Source organism: Chinchilla lanigera, unplaced genomic scaffold (genome assembly GCF_000276665.1).
Source record: "Chinchilla lanigera isolate Chin_1 unplaced genomic scaffold, ChiLan1.0 scaffold00032, whole genome shotgun sequence".
In the NCBI taxonomy this organism is placed as follows: domain Eukaryota; kingdom Metazoa; phylum Chordata; class Mammalia; order Rodentia; family Chinchillidae; genus Chinchilla; species Chinchilla lanigera.
In genome coordinates, this window is record NW_004955433.1 from 23,188,716 (window position 1) to 23,207,848 (window position 19,133).

Sequence of the window (19,133 nt, forward strand, 5' to 3'; positions counted from 1 at the left end):
TTTCTTTGCTGTTATGTTTATGGAATAAGAAAAAGTAGAATGAAAACAATCCCAAAGGTTGAAAAAAATGTGTCCAAATGGAAAAACATATCTTTAAGACAAGGGAAAATACAGGACCTTTTCTGTTTTAAGCCTAAAGCATATCCACATGCTATTTATTGGCATAAAGAAAAGTCCAACAGAACGTTCACTTTCAGAAGAAAATTCTTCTAGATCTAACAAACTAAAGGTATTTTTTTCTAAAACAGAGGAAACAAAAGGTTTCTAAATAGAGCAAACATAAAAGGTCAAATATTTCAAATTATTTTCCCAACCAGGCAAATCTTATGATTGAAAAGATATCTAAGAGAAGAAACAAGATTTACAGAATCAGGACTGACAGAATCAGGAAGATTTACGAAGTGCAAGGGTGGCCCTTCCGGTCTGTGGCCTGCCAGGACCTAAGCTAGTCAGTCACCTGCTGAGACCCAGACTAGATGCTACCTGGTCCCAGCGTTCAGCTCTTGCCCTCAAGTTGATTTGGGAACACAACATCTCACTTTTCTACAGACAAGAATATAGACAGTTAACCGAGCACATGTTTCCACAGTAGCGTGGGGTTGTAAACACATCTAATGCCATCGGCAGCCTCCTCCCTTCTCCTCCTCACCTTCCCCCAGCCCCTGTGTAGACCTCACCTGCCCACTGAGCCCCTACAGCCTAGGATGGATGCTGATAAAACAGACCCAGGGAAGAAAGAAACCCTGGATACTGAAACTTCATGACAAACCAAAAAGGTGCTTGGAGACCTCCATAAGCTAGTAATTCGAGCTGGATGCAACTTTTTCTTTTGTCTTTTTTTTGGTCTTTCTGAGACAGGGTCTCGCTATGCAGTTCAGGCTGGCCTTGAGCTCACTCTGTAGCCCAGGCTGGCCTCGAACTCACAACGATCCTCCTGCTTCAGTCTCCCAAATGCTGGGATTACAGGGGTGCGCCACCACGCCTGGTACCTTTCTCTACTCATGAGAATAAATGAGTAGCTCTTGGGTTAGCAAGCGTGTTCCTTTTCCTACTACTTATTCAAGGTCATTATTATTCTGTAGACAAGATACAGAGAAAGTGACAACCAGGTGGTGGCATGACTTCATGGTGACTTTGTTGTGAACGTGGATGACGTAGCAGGAGTCCCCTACATTATCACTCAATTTGCCACTGTATCCACACTCCATTTCTGTTAGGACAGTTTCTAAGATCGACCCAGAGGAAATCTGCCACAGGTGGAGATTAGCACCTTGTCCATCTCTGGGAGCGCATGGATAGGTGAGGGGTGTCCTCCAAACAGTGCATGTGAATCTAAGAGAAGAAGTGAGCTTGGGCCACACAGAAGGGTTATCCAAGGGTCACTCATGGCAAGCAAGACCTCACATACATGTACAGACAGAAGTTAGGGCTTTGTCTCCTCAGAGGCTGTCTGTGGCTTACCAAAAGTCTGAATCACTAAGAAAGCTTCACAAAGGCAAACAAAACTGCAAACTTGAAGAAACCAGGAATGTTTACACCTGAGCCTTGAAGCTGTGGCTAGAAGGATCCAGCACACTAGAGGCCAGACATACCCAGCCTGCCCACAGGCATGTGCCTTCAGGCAAGAGGACAATAATGGCGTCCCCATGCCACGCCCTCAGAGCCTGGCTGGTCCTTGCTGGTTTCCCGGTGGCTGGGCTCTGCACACACCAGCTCTTCAGCTCACTGGGCTAAGGCAGACATAGCAGTGGAAGTGAGCAGGCTACTGTGTTCTTGCTTTTTTTGTAAACAAGCAATCTGCCTTGGACGGCTGATTACTTTAAATCAAACTTTTCTAGTCAGATTTTAGTCTGTAACCATGTTTGCCCTTTCTAGGGGACCAACAGGTGTCTAGATTTTCATGACTGCAGTATCTGTGTGTGAAAGGGAAAGGATTTTGCCTCCTCTGTACCTTCAGCAAAATGAAGAGAGGGTAAGGTGAGTCATCGGGGAAATACACAGCCAATCAACCAAATCACTGCCAAAATAAACTTTCGCAGAAGCTGGCAGTGTTTGTATCCATCCAAACCACCAGAGGTCCCACCAAATCCTGGAAGGCTTTAGCCTGCGTGTGCACAAACACTCCAGGATGGACACAGCACCTGTGGTTCCTTCAAGTTTTGCTCCAACTTCTGTGAAAGCCAATTCACCCCACCAGAACACTGAGAAAACTGAAAAACTAAGCCTCAGCCTTAAAATGCCCCAAACCTAAGTGACATTAGTCCACAGTGGATCAACTAAATGCAAAAATACATTTCCTTCAATTTGCAAGGAGGTCATTTTAATCTAGACTGTCTGCTGTTTGCACACGGAGGAGACAGAAGAAAAACACGGCGCCTTACATTCATAGCAGATGACCATATTCCCTTCATAATTTTTCCTCTCTGTCTGTACACTACACCAATCAGACTATACAGATCACTTCCGGTTCTAGTGGGAGCTAATTAAATAGTACAAGGAAATACATTTACAAAAACCATGGGGAAGCCTCATGGCACAAAGGATATTAAATAGTTACAGGGACATAAATAATTCTAAAGAGTCTATCACTAAGATGCAAATTAACACCTAAACCTCCCTGGGCATGAGACATCATCACTTTTTATCATCCCTCAGCATTTGTGGTCTTGATGGGCCTCAGAACTAATTCTTTCCACTGACAATGCATCCTCAGAAGACCAATCAATGGTTTCCTTTCACCGGATAATAAGTTGGTTTTATTGAAGTGACTCAGGAAAACTTGGGCAACAGTCTTGCCTGAATGATATTCTTCTTTCACTCTTACTTCAAAGGTGGCTTCTATTGAGTCCAAGTAACTCGACTCCCAGCAGATTTCTGATAAAGTTCAGGGTGGTCCTTCCAAGTGGGCTCCATCTGACGCAAGGCTAAGTCTTTGTGCCCTATTTTAAACGGAATGCTCAGAGGACAATAAGCCCTATTTTAATTATGTAGACACAGTCACCAAATGCACAATAAATATGTAAAACTAAGACATAAAACCCAGATGTCTTCAGCTCCTTCCACATCACCACATACAACAGGTTCAAAGTCTGTAAAGCATGCCAGAGCTAACTCACGACCAAAGAAGGCTCTGTCAGCCCCATGCCCTGCTGTGACCAGGCCAGGCCACCCTCTGTGGGAAGAGGGGAGAAGAGTTACCACCAGACTAATGGGTCAGTTCCTAAGGCAGCTGTGCTTGAGCATGTGACCTGGGCTCTGCCCAGGAAGGGCTGCAAGAGAACTGGATTGTGCTGGGCATTGAGACAAGGGGCTAACTCCTGACCCTGGCCCTCAGACCTGACATGCCACCACTCCTGTGGAATACCCAGCCCAGTAACACTACCTAACCAACACCCCTCTCCTCCCTGTTAAAGCAGACACTGATCTTTCCTGACACACACCATGCACAGGGGACACCTCTTCACACTCTCCTGCCCCCTCCTCTGCACCATATCCTACACAGTACACAGCTAAGACTGTAAGTGGTCCTTAGTACAAGACGTCAAGATTTTCCAGACTCTGCAAGATCTTCCCACCAGCGGAGTCTTTTCCTTGATAAGGGCTAAACACAAAACATTAGAGCTACAACGACGTCTGTAAACATTAAAGCAGTTCAAAATGTGAAAACCTGGCAAATCATAACAATTTTTCCATGAAAGATATAATTAGTCTTTTAACAACAACCACCACAACAAAAAACTACAGCATTCTAGGGGCTCATTTAACTCATTCATCACAAAAAAATAATCTTCACTTGATCAACAATCAATCAAAAACCTAAGTAACTGGGATTTTCCCCAACAACCTCCAGCACTGGTGTTCATTGTAATGATGCTCAGGCACCCAAATTGGTAAATGGTACCTTCTGACACATCAGAGGAAGGACATGTCCTGGTATAAATTCAAGTATTTTTAAACCCTAGACAGATCTATTTGGAATCATTTTAAAATTTTTCTCAGGCATTAGAAAATTAGCATACACCCCTAAAACAGAGGTGTGTTTGTGTGCCCTGATTTGTAACATACACACACAAACACACTCCGATACGTGGCCCAAGAAGACAGCAAACAGGCAAGTGCTTTGGCTGGTGGAATGGACTGTGTTTCTTCTGCGGCTGTTACCTGAGAAGGTAAAATTACAGAAACTCCGCAATTCAGCCTCAGAGTGTTTAGGGTAAACAGGAAACTGTCAAACAAGATGGTCCCTATATTCTTGGAAAAGAATCTGGGACTCAGGAAGGTGATTCATTTGAGGAAGAACCAAGTGATTTCTCAGCAGGGTAGGAAAAAAGGGTAACCTTCCTGTGAGTCAGGGGTCTCATGGAATTGTCCCACAGGACACCAGCTTCTCCTGTCCCTGCAATATTCAGGCCCAGCAAAGAAATCCACCAGCACATCCAATGCGAAGATCCTCAGAGTCCCAGGGACTTTCAGGCCATTCTGGTTGCCTTGATGCCCTGGACATGGAAGACAAGGAAGGTGGGACCCGCAGCCAGACTCAACATGCACCCAGAGCACACCATGAGGCTGCCGAACTGTCCCAACCCTGCGCCTTCATTTCCTGATGTCTATTTTCCCCTTCTTAGCAGCCCTGTGTAACCCAGCATCTTGACTCATCACAAATACATGTGACAGCGTGGCGGATGGGTCAGACAGTTGGCTGCTCCTGTGGCTGTCCAATACTAGAGGACATGGGCCTCTCCAGCCTACCACAGACCCACCCACAGGGCCACGCTGAACAACTTTTCCCAAAGTGAACTTTTACCGAAGAGGACAAAATTCAGCTGAGTCACATGAAAGTCTCATGAGTGGAGGGAAAGAATTTGACCAGAAGGATGGGCACAAGGGCTGGAGGGAGGTGGACTCCGGCAGGACCTCATGTGTCCAGGCGCTGGATCTCAGGGCGACTGTCCACATCTCTGGACTCAGTGCGGGCTCGGATGTAGTCGTTGGCGCTCTGCTGGCGGATGCTGACTCTCCATTTCTGTACGGCCAAGAATGTGCTCACTGCATAAGCTGCTGTCGCCAAGAAGCCAAATATCTAAAACACACAGGCAGAATTAGCCTTGGGCAGGTCACTTGGCTGTGGTGGCTTCCAAGACCTGAGCTGTGTGAGTCCCTTCTAGCTGTACCCCCAGTCCTTCTGGATACAGAGGTCTCACACCCGGCTGAGGTTGCAGTCATGTGACCCACAGAAACTCCCGCTTGACCTGAAGACAGCCTAGTGCTGCGTATCTTTTTCAGTGTTTTGGATCCATTTTTTAAAAAAACTAATCATAAAAGTACCTCTTACTAGAGGCACCTTCATAACCTCTCATCCTGGACATGCAAATAGAACAGACAAATATAATGTAGAAAGAATATTAAAATGTCATACATGACCTCCAAATCAAGCCACAGGGCTGACATTCCAAACCCATCCCCTGCACCTGCGCCCGTCCCCTGGGCAATGCCAGGTGAGACGCAGCGGGGCTTGGGGGTTAAATATTTGGTCAGGTTTCATAAATCTACTGAGTGGCACTGGCAGATCAACTAGCTCAAAAATTTTAAAAACCTTTTAATTCATGTTTTTTATAAATGGAAGCAACAGAAATGCAGAGAACAGGGAGTGAATGGCTTCTATTATCTGGTCAACCCCTCCTCTCCACCTCAGCCCCAGTGGCCAGTAAAGAGCTGAAGGAGGATGAGCAGGGCACATGAGAGGGCAGAGGACAGCAAGTCACAGAGGTGCGAAGTCAGCCCGCATCTTCACCATTCAAGGTTGCTTACCATGGCAGCAATTTCGGCTCCGGTTTTGTGGTTTAGAGCAGCCAGTACAATTGAGGCAATAAAGAAAAAGAAAGTGCTGAGTCCAGTGTTGACCAAATCCTAAACAAAAAGATAAAAATAAGACCAATGGAAAAGAATCATTCTAAAAACAGCTGAACTTTCAAAATAAGATCCACATACCCAACTTCCAATACCTCAGTCTTGATGTCACAGGGGCATTGGTACTACAAGGAACACCAGAAACAATGTCTATGATGTTACTGGGCAAATCATACTGCAAAATCAACATTTTAACCTACCACATTGCCAGTTCTCTTAAACAGCAACCAAAACTGGTAACACTAATAACTGTTTAGAGTTCTTATGTCTTTTTATTTTTTTTTTTATGGTGCTGAGGATCAAACCCATGGCCTCTTGATGCTAGGTAAGCACTGTACCACTAAGCTATGTCTCCAGCCTTCTAGTTCATAAGATGCTCATGTCACCTTCGATGGGCAAAGTGTCAGAGTCCCAGTGTTCTGACGCTGGTGCAGTCCCCCACCACACTCTGCCTTTATGTGACCTGTAAAGCACACTATTTTCATACACTGAAAACACTTTCTCATAGTATTTTAAACTTTTGCATTGCTAAAGCCTAGATTTCTTCCTTAACTTCTTGCAAAGCAAATGAGGTTATACATCCAATGTTTCAGAGTCCCAACTCTTGTCTTACTTGTGGAAGAAACATAGCACACTGATTAAAAGTCACAGCCACACTAAGTGAGGAAAGGGGGTTGGGGTGGAGACAGGGTCCCCCAGCCAGCAGGACTTACATGACATAATTTTCTGGAAAACCATTTCCCAAAAGATAGCAAAAATTCTGAAAAGGTTCATGATATACTTAGAAATTCATCTTAAGTACTAGCTGTAAGCATAAGGATGTTCTTTATGACATTATTTAAAATAGCTAGAAGCAAAAAAGCTGTAAGCATAAGGATGTTCTTTATGACATTATTTAAAATAGCTAGAAGCAGCCAGGCGTGGTGGTGCACACCTGTAATCCCAGCACTTGGGAGGCTGAGACAGGAGACCACAAGTTTGAGGCCAGCCTGGGGTACAAAGTGAGCTTAAGTCCAGAGTAAACTGTTCAGTGAGAACCTTTCTTGGAAAGTAAGTAAAGTAAAGTAAAGTAAAAAAGTAAAGTAAAAAATAAAAGTAAAGTAAAGTAAAAGCAAAAGTAAAAAAGAAAAGAAAGAAAGAAAGAAAAAAGCTAGAAGCAAACAAAATACTCAAAAATAGAGGATCTTGTTAAATAAAATGGAATTTCCATGGTGGCAAATAATGCAGTCATTAAAAATAATCAAGTGGTTTTATATTCAACATGGAAGAGACCTGTAATAATTTAAATGAAAAAGCATGAGTTTTTTTGTGTATGAGACAGTAGTACTGGGGATTGAACCCAAGGCCCTACACAAGCAAGGCAAACTACACTGAGCTACGTCTCCATCCCCTGCATGGCTTTAATGGCTCCACTGTTCTCCACTCATACATCACAACATAAATGCATATATGAAATAACAATCTGGAGAAATACAAGGATTTATACTCATATATTTAAACATGAAGTTTAATCACAGTGAAATCTTAGAACATTTCAGCACATCAAAAACAAAAACAAAAACAAACCCTCATACTCATTGGCAATCATTCTCCTACCCCAATCCTAGGTAACCACTAATCTGCTTCCTGTCTCTGGAATTGCCTATGTTGGATATTTCATATAAATAGAATTATACAATATGTTGTCTTTTATTGCTGCTTATTTCATTTAGTATAATGATTCTAAAGTCTATTCCTATTGAGGCTTGTATCAATACTTCGTTCCTTTTCATTACTGAACAATATTTCATGGTGCAGACACACTATTTTAAGTTACTTTTCTTGTTGCAGAGACAAAATACCCAACACCCAAAGTTAAAGGACAAAGCTTTATTTCAGCTCATAGTTTGTCAAGGTTTCAGTCCATAGTCAAAGCAGGTTCCAAAGCAGGGCAGCATGGCAGAGGGGCACTGCAGAAGAGAAACAGTCCATGGCATGGCAAGCAGAAGGCATGGAGCAGCAAAAGCAGCAGGAAGAGAGTCCGCCTCTTCTTTTCATTCCAAACAGGCTATAAACCATTTGGGTGATGTCAGACACACCCAGGGTGGGCCTCTGTCTTCAGTAAATCCATTCAGCCACACCCAGAACTATGCTAATTCCAGTCAGTGGACTAATTTAATACATTACACCCTAATCCCTGTATCACATGCCCTCATCTAGCCAGCTCCAAAAGCCCCACCTATGAGCCCAGGAGGCTTTGGGGGACATATAGACACATGCCACAAGATACATATTTTACTTGCCCTTTCATCAGTTGATGGACATGTCAGTGTTACCACTTTTTGGTTATTACGCTAATACAACTATGAATTTACATGCTCTTGTGTGGGTGTATGTTTTCATTTCTCTTGGGCCAACATGATTTTTTAAAAATCTGTATCTAATTTTTCTACAGCAGACATTTATTACTTGTGCGATACAAAAGGCTTACAAATGGGACTCCAGAAGTTGGTCAACATGGGCCACTTGAGTTCCTGGGCTATGAAACCAAATCAAAGCTTGTAGATTCATTTTTTCATATCTGGGGGCACATCTAGGCATGCCCCCAGATGTGGGTTTGGATTTTTTAAAGTTAAAATTGATGTTTATGCATTTTAATGCTTTTGACTTACCATGTGCTTTATCGGCCATATCTCTCCAGTTTGCTATGATCTTCCCCATTCCCTGCAGTCTCACAAACAACCACTACGTCATGCATCTGGTCCCTGAAATCCGAAAGGATCCCACCCCTCCTTAAGCTAGGAATGAAGAGAAAGGTCAAGCAATAGGAGCCAAGCAATCACCCAGCCCAGCAGCTTTACACACGAACACCTGCTTTTGGGTCTCTCCTTCAGTAACCCACTGTTGTAAGCACAGTAAAGGATCAACAGTCTGGCTGAGAGAGTGCTAACTAGAGGCCTAGGGCCAGGTCAGGACCATGACAGGTCTGACTGGTAAGTGTTCAAAACAAATCCAAACAACACAACACCTCCACAACAGAAGACTGCACACCCAAAAGCAACATCTAAAACTCAAAACTCACTCACTAGCTACTCTTCAGAAATTGTACTGTAAGTCCGAGGAAGCAACAACACAATCAGCTGGGGCTGAGTAGGGGGACCGCCCTCTCCATCCCCAACTCTCAGGCCTCATTTTCTCACCCACTGACATCATAGTCCCAGTCCGTGGTGTTGTGGCTTCTATCTAGATGTCTCCCCAAAGCCTCATGTGTGCATAGGGGGCTGTTGGGAGGTGCTGGGATCATGGGGAGGTGACTGGATCATGGTTAGTCCACTGCTGAGTTCACAGCTAAATGTGATCTCCACAGGTTGGAGGAGGTGAGTCATTGGGGGCGTGGTCTGGGAAGGTCTGGCTCCCTTCCTCCTCCCTGATCTCTGTATCTGCTTCCTGCCTATCATACCACAAGTTGCTTCTCCCTTGCAATGCTCCTCTGCCATGCTGTCCTGCCTGGGTGCCAGTTGACTATGGACTGAAACCTCTGCAAACTGTGACCCAAAATAAATCTTTCCTTCTTAGAGTTGCAGGTGTCTCAGTGATGAGAGAAGTAACTAAGGCACATGGGTCCCAGTGCTCCAGTCCCAGAGAATGCGTCATCCCTACAGCCCGCCCCACCCTTATATGCTCTATGCCCAGCAAGCACTGGGTCTTTCATTCAAGACCCAATTGGCACTTCCTCTGAACCTCTCAGGACAGACCCACAGAAGGCCCCTGCCCTGAGGCATCCACAACCCCTCTCCTGTGTTCTTTCAGCCCTTGCACAAAATTGGGTCCTAGAAAGCTCCCAGCCTACAGGACAGCACCTGGCAATAACCTGCCTTGTACTTTCTGTTCCCAAAACATGGCACAAAGCACGTGTTCAATAAACATTTGCTGAACTTAACAGAGATGAGACACTTAGAAACAGGTTCCACCTATGCTGTCACTATAGTAGGGCTGAGTCCCTGTCTCAGCCCTACATGCTGATAAGAATGTTTCCAAACACTTGGTGCATACTCTATACTGGTTCCATCTATTGTCAAAATGGCCCCAGAAGCAAAGGGAACGTTGTAATATTGGCCACAGTGACAGCTACCACTTATGGAATCCTTCCTGTGACCATCAGACAACTTCCAGTGTCTCTCTAAATCCCAATTCTGATCCAAAACATCCATGAGACAAAACTTGTTAATTTGTTTTATTTCTATAGATAAGCAGATTGAGTCTCGGGATGAATGTGGAATAACCCAAATCCGTAGTTGGCTACTGTCCTAGTTCTTGACCCAGGTGATAGCTATACAATCTTGATAATTTTTCATTTCACCATGTATCTACTTTCACAGTTTTTAAAATTTGACAATAAAAGATTGGAGGAGAAGAATTAGGAGGTGAGGAACTAAATTAGCAGGTGGATGCAGGCCTCTTCCTTAAGGAAGTGCAGTTGGCCAGGCTCTAGGCCCTGGTGCCAGCTGAGGAAAGTGGGAGCCACTGCCAGGCTGCTGGGGTGGAGGTCGGACGTGTCCTGAAGACGGCATCCACAGGAAGGGCGTGGAAGAGGAGAGGAACTGGTCGGGGAGGCCTGTGGCACTAAGGTAATTGGGTGGAGCACATCAGCGTGCGAGCTTCAAGTACACAGAGAAAACAAAATCACAGAACAAATCCCATACATTCATCAATGTTCCCCCAGAAAACAATCTGATGTTAAGAGAATCTCTCTAACAACATCAAACTATGTTTATAGAAAATATACTTTGCAACATTTGGTCAACAGGTACAAAATACAGTTAGATGAGAGGGTAAGTTCTAGTGTTCTATTGCATGGCAATAGTTTTGTTTGTTTTGTTTTTTTTTTTGAGACAGGGTCTCACTCTGCAGTTCAGGCTGGCCTTGAGCTCACTTTGTAGCCCAGGATGGTCTCGAACTTCCAACGATCCTTCTGCCTCAGCCTCCTGAGTGCTGGGACTACAGGCTTGCACCACTATGCCCAGCAGCAATAGTTAATAATAGTAATAACAATACTGTTAATTATTAACAGTAGTTAATAATAAAGTATCTTATATCCCAAATAACTAAAAGACAAGATTTTAAATGTTCTTGCCACAAATATTTGAATAGGTTAATTATCTTAATTTGATCATTTTACAAAGTATACATATATGGAAATATCACCTACTATACTTTAAAATATGTACAATCATGTGTCAATTAAAAAGAAATGTATCATGTACTTTCCATTGCCATCCATATTTTTTTTGAGGCAGGGTCTCAGTATGTAGTTCAGGCCGGCCTTCACTTAACACTACACCTCAGCCTCCTAAGTACTGGGATTACAAGTGTGTGCACCACGCCTGGGTGTTGTCCATATTTATGTCAACTTGGGTTCTGGGAAAGACCCATTTTTCTAAATCTATAGCAGTCATACCCTACTTCACCTGGGTCTGTTGAGGACAAAAGTTCTCCCAGCCAAGGGCAGCCTTCCATGCCAACTTGATGAGCTGTGCTTGGCCCTAAGGACCTCAATTCTCCCCTCTCCATGGGCAGATGACATGAGCTGCCATCAACAGGTACCATCCCCTCCCAGGTTCACACAATGCACGGCCTCACAACCGCTGCAACTGGGATACCAGTGAACAAGACAACTGCCTTGACCTTGCCTCCAGAGTGTGTACTTCAGCTGGGGAGGTTTGCGAGGCTCACATAAGCTGCCTGTCCATGACACTATGTGCTGAAGTCACAACTCTTAAAAAGTTTCTCGCAGATAACAAAAACTTTACCCAAAAAATAACTGAGGCATTAAAACTACTCACAAAAACTTAGCCAAAATACTCGCAGGTATCTTGAGGTTTTAAACGATATGTCAATTTAAGTTATCATCACATTTTGCTTAGCTTTCAATGCTAAGACAAATTAATTTTTCTAGATCAGTAATTTTTTCATTTTTTTTCCTCCCTAAAAAAGTCTTGCATCCAGTAAGACAACACAGGGTCAAGAAGAGCTTCCTCCCTCTTCAGTTTAACAATATTCCTAGGCTTTTCAAGTTATGGGTAATTTTACTCATATCTTCAGTTCTTCCAGAATCAATATTTTTGCAAGTGGCTTCGTATCTAGACTGGATAACATGCAAATGTATTAATTCTATTTTCTTTCACATATTCTGCAAATACCAACATACTAATCTTCTCAGATGATCGTAACATGGAAAAGGATCTTTAAAAGGGCCAAGAGAATTTTGCTATGATGTGCATACCATTAGTTAAGATTCATAGTATTCTGTAGTTTTACTCAACCCAGTAAATAAACTTAAAACTTCACAGCTGTGTTATAAGAAAATATTTAAGTGTCAAAATAAAGAAGAACCAAACATGATGTGGAAAGATTCTAATTTCTCTTGGAGCCAAGCACCATCCAATCCTTTCACAGTCAAAGTGGTGACTTGTACTCACTGTCAGGTTCCAGTTGATCTGTGGGATCCTCATATGAAGATTGAGGCTGAACAGAATCAGCAAGACTCCAGTCACCACAAATGCACTACAGCTTACAAATTCGAAGAAGTAGAGACCTTCACATGGGAAGCAATTCATGATGGTCTCGATGCAGATGAATGCAATCAGGGCCAGAATCTAGGAAGAAAATTGAAAACACATGCATGTGTATATTTAGTACACATCTGTGGACATATCTCCCTGCCATACTAAGACTGAACAACAGCAATGAACATCTGCCCAGTCTTCCTCTGGGAGTAGGAGTGTAACTGTTAGAAATACGACCTGCTTCAACTCATACGTGGTATCAGGTAAGGGGCCTGAATGAAAGGACCACATTCCCAATGCCAACAGTGAAGTCCTCACTGCTGTGCTGGTGTGGAGCAGCCCAGTGCAAGCTCCTGACCCTTAGAAAGGAGGAATAGCTCTGTGGGATTTTAGCTTCTCTGCCACCATCATTTCCTGTATTTCTTATGCCTGTTTCTTAGTTATGGTTTCTACCCCAACTATGCCCAACACTGAGAAGGTACAATCTTATGGCACCTGCAACCTCAATGGTTCACTCTTGAGTCATACAGACCAGCTGGGACCCCAGTGGCTTTCAAAGAATAATTGGTACATTCCTCTCTTCCTGGACTTAGAAGTCCCTGAAAAGAAGAGGCCTGCCTTATTAATTCAAATGCTTGGGAAAGTTTATCACTGGACTTCATCTGGAGAAGATGGACTGGATGCTTATAAAGTAACATTTAAAAATCCATCAATAATAGAACCAGCCTTTCTCAAAAAGCTAACATTCAAAGCAATATGTCCCAAGAGTTTGGAGATCACAAAAGTAAACAGATTATCAATGGAAATTACCAATGGGCAAGTGAACTTTTAAAGAAGTCAGAAGAAAGAAGTGGTGCCAGGCTAAAGTAATGGCCAGATGATCCAGGGAAGGTATCATGGCTTGTGTCTAGATGTCCCCCCAAAGCCTCATGCGGTCGTGGGGCAGGCTTCTAGAGTTTTTGATTGATCCACGGTCCAATGCTGGGATTATGGGTGTGAGTGCTACACCCGCAGCCTGCGCACAGTATAACGGAGGGAAAGAGGCTAGTTCTCCCAGCCGCGCCCCCCTTTGCTTTTGCTGCTTTTGCTGTTTTCTGCAGCCATGAACTGTTGCCCTCTGCCATATGCCACTCTGCCCGGGAGCCAGCTGAGTATGGACTGAAACCTCCACAAATTGTGAGCTAAATAAACATTTTCTCCCTTAATTTTGGGTGTTCGGTATTTTGTCTTAGCAACGAGAGAAAAGTAACTAAGACAGAAGGCCAGGTGGTCTTAAGTACTCACAGCAAGATCAGTCCTGGGGCTCCTTGGTTTTGGCTCTGTTCCCAAGCATCTCGTAACCCACCCTGTGTCAGACCTGTGCCACCATGTCCAGGCTGGACCCCATCTTGCAAGGTCAAGGAAGCGGAGGCAGGCAGTTCTGAGCTCCTCCTAGCCCAGCAGCACAGCATCCCAGGGAGCTTGTGAGAAACACAGATGCTCTGCCTCCCTCTTTGCCTTGCAGACTCAGAATCTGCTCTCTGACAAGATCCCTCAATGATTAATGTGGGAGAGGCAGCCAACGCACAAGCCAATCTGGGGTCCTCTCCCAGGACAGACCATGTATCTTTCTGTGTCCTGAGTCCTGGGGATGGGGCAGGCCACCCCCTCTACTCCTAAGGCATCAAGCATAATAATTTGCACATAGCTGGCCAATGGGGGGGCAAGGAGCCACAAAAGCCCCACACCTACCACTCCCAGCAGACAAGTCAGGGTCTTGACATGAAAGGAAGGGTGGTCCTGACTTTCCCACTGTAGCACTTTCCTACTAAGTCAACTGCATTGAAAGTATGGGTCTTGGTCAAAGGATACAAAGTTTCAGTTAGGAAGAATTAGTTTAAGAGATCCACTGTACAACATGATGACTACAGTTTCTATAATATGTATTCTATTTTGAAAATGGCTAAGAGAACAGTTTACATTTCCTCACTAGAAAAAACTAAGAGAATGTATGTGTTCATTAGCTTGGCTGCACCATTCCGCAACATACACATATGTACTTCAAAATGTAAGCTGTACATAAAAAATGTATAATTTTTATTTGTCCACTAGAAAATAAAAGATATGGGTCTCTTAGGCACACATTTTATGCTTTTCCTAACAACTCTCCTTATAAGTCTCTGCAGAATTGTAGGCTTTAATTCTCCATCTGAATTACATGCCTAACTCACAATCAATTCACAAAAGAAACAGTTCATATAAGGGAAACTTCTAAACTTCCTTTTTTTTTTTTCTTTCACCCCTGTAATCGGATCTACTAATCCTGGGCAAAAAATAACACAGTGCTGATGAGTTACAAATGTTTTTGGTATGCTAACTTCAACCATATTTGTGTGGGAAGGTAACACCTACATTCTTAAATATTAAAGTAAAAATGGCTTCAAGAATATGCAAATCTGAAAAAAAAAAGCATATGCAAATCCGATAGGCTATTCATTACAGAAGTGAACCAAACAGAGAAAACTTCCTGCTTTCTAGCTCATAGTTTAATGTATGTTTTAAAAATTAAATTACAGTTAGCAACTAGAACAAAGGAGAAAAATTATAGCAAGGAAGGCGGACAAAGCATAATGAAGCCAGAGTGTGCAGACTGGACTTCAGGCCCTGGAAAGCTGGCTGGCAAGGACCAGCTGAGGAAGAGCTGCAGGGAGCAGGGAAGGTTGCCTGGAGGAGAGACATGTGAGGCAGGAGCAGCAGCAAGGTCCTGGGTTGGGGCAGGAAGAAGCAGGGAGGATCCTGGGGGGAGAAGCTGGGTGCACAGAGCCTGAAGTGCAGTAGAGGAGGTACAACAGGCCTGAGGCTGTGTCCCTGAGGGAAGCACTAGAGAAGCATGATCTGATTTAGATTTTCAAAGGGCCACCAGCTACTGCAGGAGAGGAGACCACAGGGAGGCCTCAGGCGTAGGCTGGAGAAGAGCTCCGTAATGCAACTTAGGGGAGGATGCAGAGTGGTGGCAGGGCAGATGGTGAGAAGTGTTGAAGGCAGAGTCCACAGGATTTGTTGGCAGATGATGGGATGGGAAAGATAGTGGAAAGCGAGCATGATTCTCAGATTTCTACCTGGAGCACTGTACTGCCATACTGGCATGAGGAAGCGGACAACGGAACAGTTACAGACAGGGATCAGGAGACCACGTGGGCCACATTAAGGCTGAAATGGCTATGGGTTTCACGGGGGTCGGGAGTGGAGGCGGTTGTTGGTCAGACAAGTGGGTTTTGAGTTTTGAGGGGAAGGTGGGATAGAGATGTAGTAGGAGTGAAAGAGAAGAGTTAAGGGCTAATTTTGGAGCACTCAATCATGTCCAGGAGAGAAAGAACCACACAACTGAAATTTCAGTTCCCCATACTCCTAGGTATGGGAGTCAGCCTCCCAGAGGGCTCCCACCATCCATCCCTCTGGGGGACTCTTATCCTTGCGACACAGTGAATATGGTTGACCTGTTAGTGTTGCAGAAATAACATCACAGGTAAGTCAGAAAAGTCACTGTGGTCCCCACCTTGCTGTCTCTCTGGGATCACTGGCTCTGGGCAAAATGAGCTGCCATGTCAGGACACACAGCAGCCCTAGGGAGAGGCCCAGCTGCCAAAGAAGAAAATCCTCCTGCCAATAAACATAGGAATGAGCCACCTTGGAAGCGGGTCCTCCTGCCCGAGGTGAGCTTGCAGAGGACACTGACCCAGGCAACAGCCTGACTGCAACTGTGTGAGAACCAGAGCAAAGGCACTCTAGGACTCCTGCCCCTCAGAAACTGAAGCATAATAAAGGTTTGCTATTTCCAGCTACTAAATTTGGGGTAATTAGTTATGTGGCAATTGGTAATACGTTAGAGTGGGACCTCACTTCTACTACAGTTGCTAATATTAGTAACAAGTAACTATTATTAACTGATTACCTATAAAGCAAGCACCACATATACATTGCTCATTCCTTACCATTTATTCCCCAGACACAACCCTATGAGGTAGACATTGGCTCCATCTTGCATATAAGAAAATAGAGGCCCTTTGATGTAGACACATAGCAAGAGGCTGCGCTGGGATTTTGATCCTCAGTTGCTCTAGTCCTTACTGAGCCACCATACCATTTTCCTATTGGTTCCTAATCCAGAAAACATCTTTGCATACCTCAAATGGTAATTATGCTCAAAATAAAAAGATAGACAAAAAGTATCTATAAATTATAACTTGTATACAAAATAAGGACTGTTATATCTATCTATATATGTATATATAGTTTTTAAACCATAAAAGTGTATTAAACATCACCTTTTTTCTTTTTCTTCTAAATAGTATCCACAGGCATTTCCACAAATATAGAACCATACATGTTCTTTTTAATGATTATGTAGTATTTGTATGTAAAGATATATAAATATACATACCTATACATACTATAATTTAATCAACTCCTGTAACAGGTATTTAGATGGTTTTTAATACTCTGTCATCACAAGCATGACATCTGGCACAGCAAAATTGCCAAAATGTCTCCAACACAGTGAAATCTAATAATCACTGCTGAGGTAACCCTACCTATTAACCAATAAGAAAAAGGACTCAGTCAAAGTTATAATGGAAGCCAACAACTTCAAGACAACCAAGGAATCAAAAGTAATTCAATTTATCGAAAATTTGCAGAGGACAAAAAAAAACATGGAAACATTGTACAGAGATTATCTTGGTTACTTTTCTCTCCTTGCTGAGACAAAAATATCTGACACCCAGAATTAAGAAAGGAAAAGTTTATTTAGCTTACAGTTGGTGGAGGTTTCAGTCCATACTTGGCTGGCTCCAAGGCAGAGTGGCACATGGCAGAGGGCAACAGCTCATGGCAGCGGGAAAACAGCAAAAGCAACAAGAGCAAAAGGGAGGAGTGGTAGCAAGCAGCCTCTTTCCATCCCTTACTTTGTAATGCAAACTACCCGCCCCAGGGTAGGTGTAGCACTCACATCCATAATTCCAACACTGGACCATGAATCAATCATAAACTCTAGAAGTCCACCCCATGACTGCACGAGGGTTTAGCAGCACACCCAGACACAAACCATAACAGAGATGTTCAAGATGTAAATAAGGACATGGTATGTATGTGCTAATCAGGAGATCACAGATGCCCCTGCAGAGCCCTTTCCAAGCAGCACCTACCAGTTAACCCAGACTACTTTCATAGTAGATAAGTAAGCTGTTATTAGGAAGTTTTCAGGTTTCCACAACTGTGGCTAGTTGTGATTGGCAACATCAAAGAGAACAAAGGGAGGGGAGAAGGGAGGACTGGCTGGTTATTGTAACACTTTTTAAATGTTCATAAAGCCTTATATTAGCACTGATCTGAGTGTAAACTGTTATGCACTTTCTGGAGGCTGTCGAATGAACAGTACTGCTCATTAATGCATCCGGTTCTCTTCTATGTAGGCACATTTGGAGTTTATGCTATAAATTTTCCAGAGACATATTTATTCTAGAAGATGAAGCTAATGCTTCGGAGTCCCCTACTTGCACTGGCTCCTTGTAAGATCCTGGAAAGGACTCTAGCAATGTGTGTCCATGGTGATGTTTTGGTAAAACCCACAAACGCAAGAAATTTTAATATCAAACAGCTAAGACTTCCTTTCACTCCAGCTTCCTCTTGGTCACAGTTCCTTGTGCAAGGTGATGATGGAGTAGCGATGAGCATTTTGAGACTTTAATTGGAAGTTGATTGAGATATACATTAAATTTTGAAATCGCTGTCACTTCCACATATGATTAAGTGCCTGTAGCCCTCCCAATGTAGGAATGGCTTCCAGATATGCTCCAATATCCACTGCACTGACTGACCTGACATATGATGAAGGGACAGGCCCCAGATGTATAAGATAAACTTGCCCTACCAGAACCAACTAGAAATATGTGAATAGCTGAGGAGAAATGAGCTTGAAACATATGGAGCCAGAAGCTTGTCTGTGGGAAACTCTTTAGCTCATCAAGTGTAAAGCATAAGGGGCAAATCCTGTTGTCACCAGCACCTACATGGAAGTTGTGCCTTATCAGGGATGCACTCACTGATGCAGCTTATGCAACCATGAACACACTCCACAGTTTCTCCCATTTTGGTGGGAATCACATGAAATAGAATTTATTCCAGAGTTTGTAGGGCACAACAATCACAGCAGCACTATAAAGAGCAAGTATGTATGTGTGGGAGACTGCAGTTTTATGTTTCCCAATGTATCAGATTGTATCTTGGTATTTCTGTCAAGTTTTGAACTGACAAAGTCTGATAGTTCCAAATAAAATGCCACACAAAACTTCCTCCAACACACTCAAACAGCCTGAAGAAACAAGTGTTCTGGTGATAAACTCCTACACACATTCATCAATAAGTCAATGTATGTCATAGAAGGACTTTTCCTCCCCCACGGTGCTGGGAATCAAATTCTACCACTGAGCTATATCCTCAGCCCCTTACAAGAGAATACTGACTATCCTTATGTAATATACCTAACAGATTGATTTTGTACACTTTTTCAGAATTGCTAATCACACTGAAATTCAAATACAATATAAACGACCTTAGTGGAGTCCAAAGCAAAAGAAAATGCTTTTTAAATTCATAATTTAGTGTGTTTCTTAGTCTAAATAGTCACTATTCTATTTAGTTTTC

General features: G+C 43.3%; 1 protein-coding gene across 1 annotated transcript in view; it reads right to left on the reverse strand.

The window, feature by feature from the left end:
- Nucleotides 1-1,209: 1,209 nt before the first annotated feature.
- Nucleotides 1,210-19,133, reverse strand: part of Cmtm4 (CKLF-like MARVEL transmembrane domain containing 4) — a 55,798-nt gene continuing 37,874 nt past the window's right edge. The window contains exons 2-4 of the mRNA XM_013516195.1: nucleotides 12,366-12,542; nucleotides 5,809-5,907; nucleotides 1,210-5,080 (exon numbers count right to left, since the gene is read on the reverse strand). Coding sequence (XP_013371649.1) covers nucleotides 4,916-5,080; nucleotides 5,809-5,907; nucleotides 12,366-12,503 — 402 coding nt within the window. The 5' untranslated portion in view covers nucleotides 12,504-12,542 and the 3' untranslated portion in view covers nucleotides 1,210-4,915. The remainder of the gene's footprint in view (nucleotides 5,081-5,808; nucleotides 5,908-12,365; nucleotides 12,543-19,133) is intronic.